This window comes from Eschrichtius robustus, chromosome 14, assembly GCF_028021215.1.
Source record: "Eschrichtius robustus isolate mEscRob2 chromosome 14, mEscRob2.pri, whole genome shotgun sequence".
NCBI lineage: Eukaryota > Metazoa > Chordata > Mammalia > Artiodactyla > Eschrichtiidae > Eschrichtius > Eschrichtius robustus.
Window position 1 is genome coordinate 20,935,215 of NC_090837.1, and position 15,195 is coordinate 20,950,409.

Below are 15,195 nucleotides of genomic sequence, written 5' to 3' on the forward strand. Positions count from 1 at the left end.
TTTTTTTTTTTTAATACTTATTTTATTTAATTAATTTATTTATTTATGGCTGTGTTGGGTCTTCATCTCTGTGCGAGGGCTTTCTCTCTAGTTGCGGCAAGTGGGGCCACTCTTCTTCGCGGTGCGCAGGCCTCTCATTATCGCGGCCTCTCCTGCTGCGGAGCACAGGCTCCAGACGCGCAGGCTCAGCAATTGTGGCTCACGGGCCTAGTTGCTCCGCGGCATGTGGGATCTTCCCAGACCAGGGCTCGAACCCGTGTCCCCGGCATTGGCAGGCGGATTCTCAACCACTGTGCCACCAGGGAAGCCCTTGTTTCCTTTTCTTACCGGGCTTATGAATTCCTGGAGTTCCCTTACCTTTGCATTTCCTACTATGTCTTGGCACTATTCAACTTGGTAACTGTTAGGTCAAAGTTTAAGGGGGAGAAAAGAGCTCCTTTCAGAGGGATGACCTGTAGCTCTGATGTGCTGGGGAGCCCGAGGCTGGGCCAGGTTTGTAATATCACCATCTTCCATCTCACATTCTGCTGAGAACCTCACAGAACCTTAGAGCAGCACACCCCCTGTTCCAGGTAGAGGGCTTGGCTGGAGGCCAGCTTGCCTTGTCAAAGAACATGGGGAGAGATGCTGACACGGAACAACCTGATTGTCCTCAAGGCTCTTTTTGGCCACAAGCTAAGCTCCAGGGTGGCAGCCCACAACCTTCAGAATTCCATACACTTATGAGGACTGGGTCTGCCTGTCAGACAGGTCACACCTTGGGTGGGGCTGTGTATGAAGCCAGGCCTCCAGCCTATGCTTCTCATTTCTAATTAACCATGGGTGTTTGAAGACTTTCATCCTCAATCTTCCCAGAGGCCAGACCAGTCCTCAACCCATTCCCCCCCACTCCCCTGACACAGTAAGTCCACAGCTCACAGTTATGTAAAACCATTTGTTTAATTCTAAATCAAATCACTTTTACAACAGTGAAAATTAGTGACTGGTCAAGGTGTACACGGTACCATTTTCTGACTGTGGTTGGGACCTGGTCCTAATCCACAAAGGTGGCAGGAGGGGTTGGGGGCCAAGAACATAGAAAACACACACAAAGAAAGGAAAAATGCCTCGGCAGAGGGGTGAGGTGGTGAGCCTGCGGGGGCATTGGGAAGAGGCCTCCCTGTCGGGGCTGGGCCAGCAGTCCCAAGTTGGCTCTCCTGCCCCAGCTCCTGGCAGAGCATGAGTGGGGACCTGCAAGGTTCAAAATCAAAGGGCACATGGCCAAGCTAGCTTTGCTAACAGGTTCCTGGGATGCCTTTGCTGGTGGAGCTCTCCTGGGCTCACTCCCCTTCGTTAAAGGGTCAAAGTTATTTGTCTTCCTACCTACAACCCTTCTTTTTTTAACCTTTCTTCTGGAAACCCATTTCTGTTCGGTCCATCTGACTGAAGTCCCCTCTCCCATCGCTAGGTGGGAACATTGCACTGAGAAACCAGGGCCCGTCAGACCTGGGATTTCCAGAAGGTGATAAAATGAGCACTCTTGAGTGGGTGCCCAGAGAATCTTTAAAATCCATCAGGCACACCGTAAAGCGGGTGGCTTATTCCTACCAAATGGATTCGGTACATGAACCACCTATTCAATACTTACATTTTGTCTGTTTAAACACTGAACTCTGGCACTGAAAGGTACGAGGGGAAGTGGGGGGGTGTAGTGGAGAGAGGAGAAGGGCTTCCCTCATCTTCCTCAAGGTCTTGGTTTCCACATGCTATGCAGAGCCATATCTGGAACAAACACTAGGTGGGGCTTTCAACCACTTGTTGGCTATTGCTGGGGGTAAACTCAGGAGAAGTGTGGACTGGTGAAGTGACAGACAGGCCCTCAGAGTAAGTCCATCTCCCCCTACCCTAAGGGTCTCCTGGAAGAGCCTGGATTTCTAGGAAGATGCCAGACTGGCAGAGCGAGAACCATTCCACCAGGTAAACTGTTCTCCTGCTGGCAACACACTCCCTCAGTCAAATTCGGATGAAGAAGCTTGTGAAGTTGAAAAACAAATCAAGGGCTTGGGAAGAATGACTTCCCTGCAAGTTTCCAGGGGAAGACTTCCACAGGCAGACCACATCCTATCTTTGTGCTGAGGCTCCCTGGGCTCTGCGCCCGGCTTTACAAACCACCAGGGGTTGCCTGCTCTGGAGTAGAGTGCTTCCCTGGTTTTAGCACACACACACGAGGTCTTCAAACCATACCAAAATCAGAGTCACATGCTGGGTCTCCCCTTTCCCTGCCTCTTCTTTAAGGACAATTTGGCTTCTGAGGAGGGTGGTCTTCAACATGCAGCTGGGATGACTCAACAAGGTTCCCAGTTTCCTTTGTGGGGTCTGGGAAAGGATGCACCTGGAGCTTCTGCGGCCTTAGGGACAAGGCTGCTTGTTCAGTCGTTCCTGCATCTGAGCTCCGAATCCCACCTGAGCCCCGACTGCAGGTCTTTCCTAACAGCAGTCCGTCCTGGCTTCAACAGTAATCTAGGCTGGGTGCCCTCTGGCAGGGAGGCAGATTTGCATAGTTTTGGGGGAAAACTGATGGGAAACCACACGTCTCTGGGGATAATCTACGCCAGGAAACCAGGAGGTCATTCAAGCCACTCTGGAGCCAAAGACACTGAGCACAGCCCAGAGGCAATAGATCTTTGGGTCCCTGGTGAATTCATGAATCGACTCCAGCTACAGCTGCTGCAATTATGATCTTAATAGGACAGCAATTTCTTGCATCTCTGCTGAAGAGGAAATAGGACAGAATAGCACTGCGATCTGGAAGGGGAACCTCTCTGTATGAGGAGTCCCACTGACTTCAGAGGCCACTTACCAAGGGATATTTAAAGAGATGAAAAAAAGTTTCCATATTTGGTTCATCCCTTTGTTTTTATAATATTAAATTCAGGTGAAATTTTACTGACAATTCCTCTTCTCCTGCCTCTTCCCTGTGCAGAGTCAGGACCTGCTGAGCTGGGTGGAACAGGATTTCACGGTGTAACCCATGAGAGATGACTCAATGCCAAGGCCTGAGGTGTTTACAGCAGTGGCCACACTCCAGGGTCCTCAACAACTGGTCTTGAGTCCCAAAGCTCTGATGGAGAAGCAAAACTCCTTGATGTGTCACCGACCCCACTGATTCCAGAGGTCAGGATTAGCCAGGAAGCCAAACATCAAGAGTGGGGGTGGCATGTCACCGGTCCAGAGGCCCTGCATGGATGTAGGCCGGGAGCCCAGCATTAGGCAATCAATAGCCAGAACATGATCACCAGGGCCACAAACAGGAACAGGCGTGACAGGAACTGCTCGTCCACGTACTGGGGCGTTCCGGGGACAGCTGGAGGGACAGGAGGGAGGAGGGAGGCTGTGAGAATGCTGCAGCTGCACACACTGCCCACTAGAGTCAGGAGGGAGGAGGGAGGCTGTGAGAATGCTGCAGCTGCACACACTGCCCACTGGAAGTCGAGAGCATCAACCTTCATCTCTTTACAACAGAATCCTGCACACTAAAAATATTTCCAAACCCCAAATAATATTAGGCAAAACAAAATTCAAATTATAAAAACATGTGGAATCATATAACAATGAGGACAAAGTCTCCAGTTCGTCCTAAGAGGGTTTTGTCTCCAGGTGCAAATAAACCAGGAAAGTCTTGGAGGGAAAAATAAAAGCTACTATTTGTTAAGCATCTTGTGTGTGCTGTTGTGTATACACATTATTGCCTGTTGGGCATTATTATCCCATTCTGTGTAAGAAGAAACTGAAGCACAGGTATGAGGTGACCTGCCCAAGATCTCACGGTCCATGAGCTGGTGGAGAGCCCACAGCTGTGCTCTCAGCCTCTCCACACACTGCCTCTCGAGTCATGGAGTCTCTAGATTCTGGCACTGATGAGTCAGGAGGGGTCTCAGGGAGCCCCGCGTGAGGTGCCTTCCTTTTCCAGACATGAGAACTAGAGCCCAGACAGGCAAAACGACCTGTCTCCCTCAATCCATAGCAAACTAGGGGCAGAAGTGGCCTGAGAACCTGGGTCTCCACTCCTCTCTGCTTTGAGAAAAGCTACTCCGTAGAGCTCCTTGTCCTGACTGTGGGGCAAGGAGAGTTAAGAGAAACTACATCCCAGATGGGCAAACTGTACCAAACACACACAACAAGGGAAAACTGTGACTGTGGCAAGGGGATAAAGAGAGTTCACAGCCTGGCTGTGAACTCTCTTTACCTGGGGAACCCAGGTGAGCCCTGGACCAGGATGGATGGAAATAAACTAGCAGGCAGGTGCATGCTCCTTCCACGGGGCCCTATCCCTTCTTCAGAGCAGAGCACACCTGGCCCTTTGGGGTCTCTTTCCTCTGATAAAACAGCATGTGAACAGAGGAGAAACTTTTGAGGTAGATGAGGTAAGGAAGGGCAGTCCCAAGATCGCTTGGTGCTATATTATGCCCCAGTTAGGCACGCTGATGGAATCAAGCAGGCCGGCAGTCAACAAAGACTTACCGATTGTCTGCTATGTGCCAAGCACCCGGGTCGGGGGGGCAGGGGACAAATGGATGGCTCAGGAGAGGTTACTGTCCCTCGAGCCTAAGCTCCTGGCCAGGAGCCACGCACTGGTCCCTTCTGTACCTCACACTGTGCCCAGCACACGAAGCCCCATTGAGTGCAAGCAGAGCTCAACCGCCCTCGGCAGCTCTGCAGCTCCATGGTCAGGATCTGGCCCTGGGCGTCAGATTGCAATAGAGCCCAGGGCACCTACCTCGCTGCCCTGCCCTACACCGACTGCAGCCAGCACTCTCAAGCTGGCTGGAGGGAGAAAGGTAGAAGCAGGTGGCAGACCTAGGCATGGTTCCCAAAGGGCTGAGGCTTAGGACCAGCCCGACGTGTGTCCTGAGGGAAGCTGGCCAGAGATGCCAGAGAATAGGGAGGCCCAGACTCCTTGCGGTCGCCTGGCCCCTCCCCACCCCCAATGGTCAAAGTCGTGGGTATATGCCCAGGACTAGGCTTTTACTCAGCTGGGTAGAGTATATACTTTTTCATTTTATGGGCATGGGTTATATCTTGGAAAACATTACTGAGCATTTTCTGAATTGTAAAATGGAGTTAATTGCACATCTGTCCCACAGGCTCATCGTGGGGATCCCAGGTTTATAATGGAAAGCACTCTGAACGTGCCTGTGCCTAATACTTGGTAAGTGTGCAATATCATTACCATGACTACCAGTAATCAGAAAAGAGTTTAGCACATTTTGAAAAGGCTGATTATCCTACATATTGCTGAATTCCTAGGAGTCTTCAAGCAGAATCACTAAGAGAATAGGGTCTTACCTGGAGGAGGCCGCCCATCGTTTATGTTAAATGCTGTGGCAAATATGCCAAAGGGAAATGCCCCAATTCCAAAAGACATCTGGAAGCCACCATCTCCAAATCCAAACCCTTGAAATCCCTGTGTAGAAGAAATGCAATTCAGAACAGGCAGGTTTTTCCTCACCTGTCACACGGCACCTTACGTGTGGCACCCGCCTTTCTTCCCCACCCTCTTTTCCTCCCATCTAGATCTCAAGGCAGAGGAACTCTGGTGGCTCCTCCGCCCTCCTGGCCATCCAGGGGTCCCAGCTAAGGAGCTATGAATGCCAGAAAGGACTGGCTCTGACCCAAAGTAAAATTCTCTGCTGATGCAAGTAAGCGTTCTCAGAGCTCCAGGTTCCTTCCCAGAGTCCCACACTAGCCAATAAAACTTTCTACATGCTTTATAACAGCCAAAGTGTCAACAACTCCTATACCCAATTACAAGGGAACATAGAACAAGCTACACATTATCTATAAGAGCAAAAAAAGTGGAACTCTAATTGGCCAACAATGGAGGTCATGATCAAAATTTCGATACATTACGCTGACTATGAAGCAACACAGAAAAACTCTTATGACCAAGCTTTCAGACAAAATTGTTTGAACACCATGGTCACAAGTATGTGACAATATGTATGTAGGTGGAAAATATATGGATAAGTATTTTCCCTCAGATTTTTCTTTTAATATTGTTACAGAGAATTTTAAAAATTCAAAACACTTTTTTTCCTGATTACAAAAGTAATATATGCTTGCTATGAGAAATTAACACATTACAGGAATAAATAACACAGAAAATCAGGTCTCCTTGTTCACCCTCCACTTCATAACCCCTCCCTCCAATGACCACTGTCAGCAGTATGGTATCATCCTCAGCTTTTTTTCCCTATAATGTTGGGTTCGCCAAAAAGTTCGTTCAGATTTTTCCATAAGATGGTGGAAACGAACTTTTTGGCCAGCCCAATATGTTCTACACTGCATCATCTTTCACATGAAAAGATTCGGAAGGAACCATAATATTGTAAATAGGTTAACTCCTATTTTCTAAGTGCCAACTCTGTGCTGGGCACTGTGCTAAGCACTAGTACACTCAAATTGCATTTAATTCTTACATTAGGATCACCCACATTTACAGATGACCAAACCAAGGCTCAGAGAGGTGAAATAACTTGACCAAGGTCACACAGCTGGTAAGGGGTAGAGTTTAGATCTGGAACTAGATCAGTATGGTCTGAAAACCCATGCTCTTAATTATTGTGCACATCTTAAAAAAATTCCTCTTCTCCTCTGCATCCCTGGGTAGATCTTTAGAACAAATGATTAAAAAATAATTACAGAAAAGAAAAATTATTGGGCTAACTGCTCTCCACAAAGAGCTGATAGGCCTTCATTTGTGAGTCTTTTGCAAGTCATGCAAGTGGCTGCTCCCTATCCCTACTGAGCATAGCCTGGCACCCAGCTCCAAACTTCTTGCTGGGCAGCACTACCTTTAAAGCCTAACAGCAGATTTATTAAGAGGGCAGACCTACAGGGAAGGAAAACTGGTTTCCATCTCCTCAGTGCAGAAAAGCCTCCAACTAAGAGCCAGCCTGGTTGAGTCTGAGGGCTCCTGGGATCAAGGCTGCCTTACCCAGGAAGGTGCAACTGTTTCATCAGGAACCACCACTTCATTCAGTGCAAATCCGAGGACTGGCCCTCCGGCCTCCCTTCCAGCAACACCTGTACAATCCCACAAGTCCTCACATTTGGTAGGTTTATGTTCCTGGGGCAGAGTAGGCAAAAAACATCACCGGTGGCTGTGGGTGCTTGTAAACGCCAGAGATGTGCACTGGCATGCACATCTGATGTGCAGTCTTCACAGTCAGGGCCTCTGGCTTCCTGGGGCCTCAGATTCCTGGGTTAGGAGCTAATGTTCCACTGGGAACCAGAGCCTGGGAAGTACACAGTCTTATCCACTGGACCACTAGGGAAGTCCTCAATAAAGTATTTTTTAATTAAAGTATGCACTTTTTTTTCGACATAATGCTATTTATTGCTAATTTAATAGACTATAGTGTAAACATAACTTTTATATGCACTCAGAAACCAAAAAAATTGTGTGACTTGCTTTACTGTGATATTCGCTTTATTGTGGTGGTCTGGAACTAAACCTGAAGCATCTCCAAGGTCTGCCTGTGGACTCCGTAAGGGCAGGGATCTTTACTATGTTCACTGATACATTACCAGTGCCTAGAATGAGGCCCAGCACACAGAGGGCACTAAATATAGAATAAAATTTTAAAAGAGAGTTACAAAACAGGAGCCAAATATTGTAAAAATAAAAATAAAAATATATGTAGGACTTCCCTGGTGGCGCAGTGGTTAAGAATCCGCCTGCCAATGCAGGGGACACGGGTTCGAGCCCTGGTCCGGGAAGATCCCACATGCCGCAGAGCAACTAAGCCCGTGCGCCACAACCACTGAGCCTGTGCTCTAGAGCCCGCGAGCCACAACTACTGAGCCCATGTGCCACAACTACTGAAGCCCGTGCGCTCTAGGGCCCGTGCTCCGCAACAAAGAGAAACCACTGCAATGAGAAGCCCGCGCACTGCAACAAAGCATAGCCCCCGCTCGCCACTAGAGAAAGCCCGTGCGCAGCAGCAAAGACCCAACACAGCCAAAAATAAGTAAATAAATTAATTTAAAAAAAAATATGTATACACACACATCTATCTATAAAACACACACACACAAATAGATCTATAAAATTTGTGTGTATAGATAATCATAGAAAAATAGAAAAGAAAATAGACCAATGTGTTTCCATTGGTTATCTCTGGATGGTGTGATTATAAGTTATTTTCTCCCCTCTTTTCCTTTCTGTATTTTGCAAATTTTCCTTTACTTTTATAATCAAGGAGAAAAAATGTAGGGCCAAGAGGGAAACTTCTAAAGCCATGGGCTCATTTCTAGAAGCCTTCTCCTAGTATTTTCCTCACCCCTCTGTTCTCCGGTTCTGGCCTCTGTCCTTGAGGACGGGGAGGAGTCTTCTCTCTGAAACAGAAACGGTGTAAAATAAGTCTATTACGAAATGCTTTGACCTGTTCCGTGGGGGAGCTCTTCACCAATAGGGTCAGGGCCATGGCCCCCTTTCGTGCCCAGCACATGAACTTACGCCTAATTAAACCAAATACTAACTCTGTTCTACATGCAATTGCTTTTCCCTAGTGTGTAGAAAACTAGGGAGAAAATCCGTTTGTTACAAGATGCTCATCAGACTGCACTCAGCTTATTCCTCTCACAGAGAGCCATACCCAGATTGGTTACAACTGTCAGCCAGGCACCTTCCTGGACCTGGGTCACGGATGTCTAAAACCCCAAATCCAAATTCAAACAGAAGATGGCCTGTCAGCAGAGAGGGCTGAGATTCAGGGTCTCTCTGCTCTGCCCCATTACCTTCAGCTTTACCTCCCACTACTCTTGAGCAAGTACTTTACACTGTTCTTTCTCTCTAGGACCTCTGGGTCCTAGCCCCTTCCATCACTCATCCCACAAATACTGGACTGAGGGCTTGTTATCCATCAGGCACTAGGCAGGATGCTACCAAGACTGAAGATAGATCCTACTCTTGAGGTGCTAGTGGTTTAAAGGGGGCTACAACCAATCACACTATAGTGTGGAAGGGACTTCTTTAAAAGAGGTGTCAATTAAATGGAGTGGGGGCATGGGTGAAAGCAACTAATGTGGGGAAGAAAGGCCACTTTAAGGAGGAGGTAACTTTAGGGCTGCTCATAAAAGACGCAGAAGTTAGAGGAGGAGAAGGGGGTTGAGCAGGACTGGAAAGGGCAGAAGAGGCAAATGGACAACAAAAACAAAGGCTCATGAAGGTGAAAGCATAAATAAGTCCCTTTAAGAGAAGTCCAATATGTCTGGGTACCCGGTATGCTGGAGTGGGGTGGAAGAAGGTAAGAGACACTGTCGGGAGTTTGGGAAAAGTGTGCGTGGGTGTGTATGTGCACACTCGAGCACCACACCATGAAGGCTCTCAACAGAATGCCAGACTCACCCACGCGTCCATTTCCAGAAATCTCAAACTCCACAAAGCCTCCCAGACACCCATTTCCTCCCCCCAGACTTTAGACATCACTGCTACAGCACCCCCCTCCCACCTCCCACCCTGCAGACTCTCCTGCTGGACACCCTGCTTCCCAGGCTCCTTCACAGCACTCTGCATACTTGCAATGGTGGTGTCTTGTGCGCTGCCTAGCATAGTGCCTGCCCATTGGCAGATGCTCACAGCACATCTGTATCACAGCCCCGCAAATGGCAACCTGGTTCCCCTCCCCTCCTGGCTGACTCCCATCTGGATGCCAAGTGCCTTGAAACGGAGGGTCTGTAAGTACTAACTAAATGGTGGGGTGAGGAGGTGCTGAATAGAAGTGAATTCGTGTCCAAGGGGAGGAGTGTGTGTGAGAGGGGCCCCATAGCCTCACCTGGGGTCCTGCTGCCCAGTGCTGCCCCTGCCATAGAGGGGGATCACCTTGTCGCGGCTGATGCCAGCTTTGCAAACTGGACACACCTGTCTGTTAGGTCTCGTCTCCAACCACTGCAAGCAGGAGAGAAAACCACGTGAATGGCACAAGCCCACCAGGGTGGTCAGTCAGAGCCAGTAGGAGAACTACAGGGACCAGTGCCCTCAAACTGCAAACACCAGCACCAGCAGGGAACACCTCAAGGAACCCAACTCTGATTCTTGCTCCTGGCACTCAATAAATATTTACTAGTGGTGAAATCAAAATTGCCTTTAGATGCTGTCATAATTAAACAGGCTTCTTAATGCTTCGTTCTCTCAGGGGCTTGCCAGCAATACACCAGGAAGGAACTGCAGGCCTGGAGCTGTGTCAAGAGGTCTGACAGATCCAGTCACAGGTCAGGCTGCAGGTAGAACAAACTTTAAATCTCCATCTTCCCTGACGGATCAATTGTATGACCCTAGCAGTCAGATTTTTCTGTGTTTCTCATTTTTACAGCATTTCCTCAACAACTATGTGTCTTAGACATCAGCCATCTGGAAATAAGCTGACCATTTTCTGGTGATTTACTATGTGCTAAAGGATAGATTTTTCTTATTATCTATATTTGCTTAGTGTTTTTTATGTACTTTCAATGATTTTTGCATTCAACTATTTCTTTCAAAATTAAAAACAACAGTCCTGTTTTGGGTTTTTCAGGCCCTTTCACTGGTTGTATTAAAATCATTTTGTTTAACTTTCTTAAAAACAAAATTAAAATGATAAAAACATATTACCTTAGTGTCCTTGTAGACATTAAATAAATATTTTATACACACACACACACTCAACATTTATCTTAGAGCATAACTTATATCTTTAGACCCAGTGATATGTAGTTTATCATATAAATGTGAATCTAGGACTTTAGGGCCAAGGAGAAGGCAGCATTTAATGATTTTTATATCCTGTTTCCTTTATCTTACTGTCAAAAGCTTGAAAACTTAAGTATTATGTGCTCTTTACAGATTTACAACAGACACGTTCTAGAGGTTCCACTGGGGTCAGAATGCACCGCCCTGAAATGTAGTGGAAACCCCTCTCCCTTTCTCTGCTTCTTTCTCCCATCAATATTCTGAGGCTCTAGCAGCCTGGAACTTTTGTCCTCCCCTCCACATTTCCAAGCCACCTACAAGTGTGGGGCTCCACTGACAACAACCATGGAGACAGCTGGCAGCGATTATTAACAGCCAATTGTCAGTGCCAGACTCAGCTCTGTCCCACCAAGCAGGCGCCTAGGTCTTGGAGAAAACTTACTAACTAGTTTTCATAATAATCAGAAGCTGGAAAAACAGACTTTTTCCCTCTCATAAAAGCTCTCCGTTGAGACCAAAAAAGTTTCCCCCTTCCTAACATTTTCAAGACCTTTAAGGGTAGGGGGGATTGTTGATATGATGGGAGGTGCTTTTTATAGAGGCACAATCTCAACAATAAAAACCTAACATACGATCACATCCAACCCAATTTACAAATGAGGAAGTGAGACCCAGAGAGGTGTAGCTTGCCAAGGCCATAAAGGCCATCGACAGCAGAGTCAGGAGCATCCCTCCTGGGTACAACACTGACCTCTTGTTTCATCAACTGCCTATCAGTGGGCAGGTGTATAAAGAGGGTTGGGGGGAAAGCAAGCAAATGAGTCCACAAGCAGGGAAGATTGCAGCTTCTGACAGTAGTCTCCTGAGACTAGGGGTGTCTTGTGCAACCACAGCTGATGAAAGACAAAGTAAAATGAAATGCATCTTACCTGATGTAAACACGGCCAACTGCCAGAGTCCCCAAAGCAACCAGTCATCAAGGAGAAAGAGAAAGGGGGAAAGGAAGAAAAATTATTTCATTAACAGAAACACTGGGTAAGGTAGGAGGAGAAAAATGGGAAAACAGGATTGAACTGTGGAGCACTGCAACCCCACTGAGGGTCTGTGGGGATCACTGGTATCAGAAATTAGAAAAGACTGAGCTAAAATCACAGGAAAAATGAAGCAATGGAGACAAGACACCAGTCTCCACCTCTGGGATCCCACTACTTGTGAAGACCCCCAGGTGGTCCCAGACCATCCCAGACCCAGCTTCTCTACAACTTGACCTTTGAGGGGTTATGGCCTCTGAAGGAATCCAATAAAAGTTAAGGATCCTCTGTGCAGAGAAATTCACAGGGGCATTCTCATGCACACATGCACATGCACACACGCACTATTTTAGACTCAACTTCAGTGGGTTCACAGCCTCCTCAGGCTCACAGGGAAGGTGTGGATCTAGATCTAGTTTTACAAAATCTTCAGGCTGTCCTCAGCCCTGAGAGCTCTGCTGGCAGGAAGCAGCTTAAAAGTTCAAGTCTACTGTAAAAACATCTTTAGGTAACGGGAAGATGGGGATGCTGCTTGGCAGAAAGGGCTACCTCCAGCTTAGTGACTTACACTACAGAGACTGCTGCCCAATTTCTCATTTTACAAATGAGGAAACCAAACTCAGAAACATCAAATGACTTGCCTGCAGCACCAGGACTAAAACAGAAGTCGTCTGACTTCCATTTTACTGTCCCTCTATCACCCAGCACTGGGTGCAAAAATTGACATTTACAGAATTGAAGGAAAAGTTACTCTAACTCCAGATTTAAATTTTTTCTTTCTCTCTACATTCATTCATTCAACTAACAAATATCTACTGCACGCTTACCAAATGCCAGGACAGTGGAAAATGTAGACATGGCTTGTGACGCTCACATAATGTATCTTCTCTACCTGAGTAAAATTTGGACGCAGAGGGTAATTCCTTTCCCAATTACCGAACCACAGTTTAGCCTCACAATCCAGACACACAATCTCCTTGGACATAACAGACACCTGACGCCAACATTAACCTTGCAACTCCATTCTAAACTGAGCAGAGGTCACTCCAAATCACGGCAGCTCTCCAGTGGCAACTTCCCTCAAAGGCTATGGGGGAGAAGTGGGGGTGCTTTTCCTCCAGGAAAAGTTCCGGATTATAACAATGATGACAGTTACTCCCATTCATTAAACAACGACTGTGTGCTGTGCTGAGCTGTGGCTAAATATAGCTTTTCATTTGTCAATGTCATGGAATGGTCATCACACTAACCTTTGAGCGAGTGCAATTATCTCTGTTTCACAGATAAGGAAACTGGGGTACAGAGAGGAGAGTAGATTTGCTTAGGGACAAACCACTCAGATTGGAAGCATCTCTTTCATTTTAGAACCTGTGTTCTTTCCAATGGTACCCTGACTGAATTCTTCATTCTTTCAAATCCTGGTTTTATGATACCTCAATCACAAAACTAGAGTATTTCCAATTTCTAGGAGAGGGCTGATGACAACAGTTTTTGTTTATTTTTATTTTTTATTTTTGGCTGCACCTCGCGGCACGTGAACTTCGCCGACCAGGGATCAAACCCGCGCCCCCTACAATGGAAGCACAGAGTCTTAACCACTGGACCACCAGGGAAGTCCTGATGACAACAGTTTTTGCATAAAACTTGATAATTAGGGCAAGAGCCTCCAGAAAAAAAAAAAATCTCTGCCCCATTCTACTCATTCACCAATAAATTTATCTTTTTCACTGTTGCCAATTTAAACTCCCTGAGATATTATTTAAATGACCCTTTCTTCATACCGCTTCCCTGCTCAAAAACATTCAATAGCTCCATGTTCTACTCAGTTAAATCTGGGTTTGATAATCTGGCCCAATCCTCCTTTAACAATCTTGTTTCCTAATACTCCCCAGCCCATAATACCCATCCGGAGTGCTGTTAGAGGGATACAGCAGCTTCAGATCTCAGACAAACCCAGCAGCACATTTGCCTGTCCCTAGAAATTGCCTGCCTTGGGGTGGCACACACTCTTCACCTCACCTAGCTGGCATTCTCATCCCTCTAGTTACCCCAATTTGCCCTTCAAGGTCCAACTCAAAATCAAGAGGGAAAAAAAAAAAATCTCAACATTCACCCAGGTTTTCAGAGCCAGAAGGGGCTTCTGTAACCATCAAGGCTGGAATGGACACTGACTCTGCCACTTCATTTTGATATATATAAAATATGGTAAGAAATATTAGGATCATAGCTCATGTAACATTTACTATGTGCTACATGCTCTTCTAAGTCTTTTACATATCCTGAGTCATTTAATGCTCCCAAACAACCCTACAAAATGAAGCACTGCGTGTGGAAGCACCTTGCCCAAGGTTATCCAGGAGGGAAGTGGCAGAGTCAGGATTCAGAGCAAGGCAGTCTGGAGCCACAGTCCTTGCTCAGAACCATCATGCTGTAACTGTCTCTTGGCTCAGTGCAGCAAGTGGCATGGAGCAGTGCTCACTAAATGGTGAGTATTGTCACTTTAGAGATGGGGATAGGGAGCCCAAGGTGGGGACAGGATCTGCCCAAGTTCACTCAGCTTATCAGCAGCAGAGCTGGGATGAGAACCCAGGTCTCCTGCCTTTGTGCCTGAGTGTATCAGGACCCAAAATGGGTAGAAAACCTGCTCCAAAGCTGTCCAGGGCCACAAGCTTTCTAAACATGCCATGTGTCCTCTGGGGCAGTGGAAGGGGTACTGACCAGAAGAGGTGGCCACACAGGCTGATGACGGCATCCTTGGCTGTGTCCAGGCAGATGTTGCACTCGAAGGTGCTGTCCTGCCCTCCGCTCTCACCAGCGCCATTGCTGCTGCCGTTGGGCCCCCCTGCACTAGAGTTCTCAGGAGATGCAGAGGCCGAGGGCCCTTTGCTTGCCATCCTTGGCTGTCAGCAAGCTCTGAGTGAAGATTCTCCCCAAGGAAATCCTGAAAGGCAGAGAGCCCATGACTGCCCATTTCTGCAGGCCACTCCCCTCAGTCTCCATGCCAATACCCCCATATTTTCTCAGGTCTGGAAGTTCAGACTATGACTGAACCCCTGAGTAGACTTCCCAGAGGCTGCAGAGGATGACAGTCGTGGGGCACTGCCCAGAGAGAAATGACTCAGAAACTTCCCATGAACACGGCCCAGAATGGACCACACAAATAACGAACCGCACAAATAGAGAGCAGCCTCCAAGGAACAGCTCTCCACAGGAACTAGGACCCTGTCTCACTGTCTTTCCATTCTCCCAGGATAACCGCCCAGGTGATAAATAAATACATGCTCAATCAGAATGAAAGTTCACAGGGTGTCCTCTAACTTTGGACGGCCTCTATGTTGGCGACCGAGTCTGCTCAGGCCAGAAAGTCATGATCAGTGCACGCCAGAATACAAAGAAAACCCTGTAACCATGAAAGCTTCCCAGGAAGCTAGGAAGGATCAGAAAGGTCATCTG

The 15,195-nt window shown here is 47.3% G+C and overlaps 1 protein-coding gene across 3 annotated transcripts in view; it reads right to left on the reverse strand.

Moving 5' to 3' along the window:
- Positions 1 to 920: 920 nt before the first annotated feature.
- Positions 921 to 15,195, reverse strand: part of RNF185 (ring finger protein 185) — a 33,741-nt gene continuing 19,466 nt past the window's right edge. For 2 of the 3 annotated variants that reach the window (XM_068563863.1, XM_068563864.1), the window contains 7 exons: positions 14,461 to 14,683; positions 11,641 to 11,659; positions 9,819 to 9,931; positions 8,325 to 8,379; positions 6,977 to 7,108; positions 5,326 to 5,443; positions 921 to 3,343 (listed from right to left, as the gene is read on the reverse strand). In XM_068563863.1, the coding sequence (XP_068419964.1) occupies positions 3,246 to 3,343; positions 5,326 to 5,443; positions 6,977 to 7,108; positions 8,325 to 8,379; positions 9,819 to 9,931; positions 11,641 to 11,659; positions 14,461 to 14,636 (711 nt within the window). In that variant the 5' untranslated portion in view covers positions 14,637 to 14,683 and the 3' untranslated portion in view covers positions 921 to 3,245. The remainder of the gene's footprint in view (positions 3,344 to 5,325; positions 5,444 to 6,976; positions 7,109 to 8,324; positions 8,380 to 9,818; positions 9,932 to 11,640; positions 11,660 to 14,460; positions 14,684 to 15,195) is intronic. The other variant, XM_068563865.1, reaches the window with a different exon arrangement.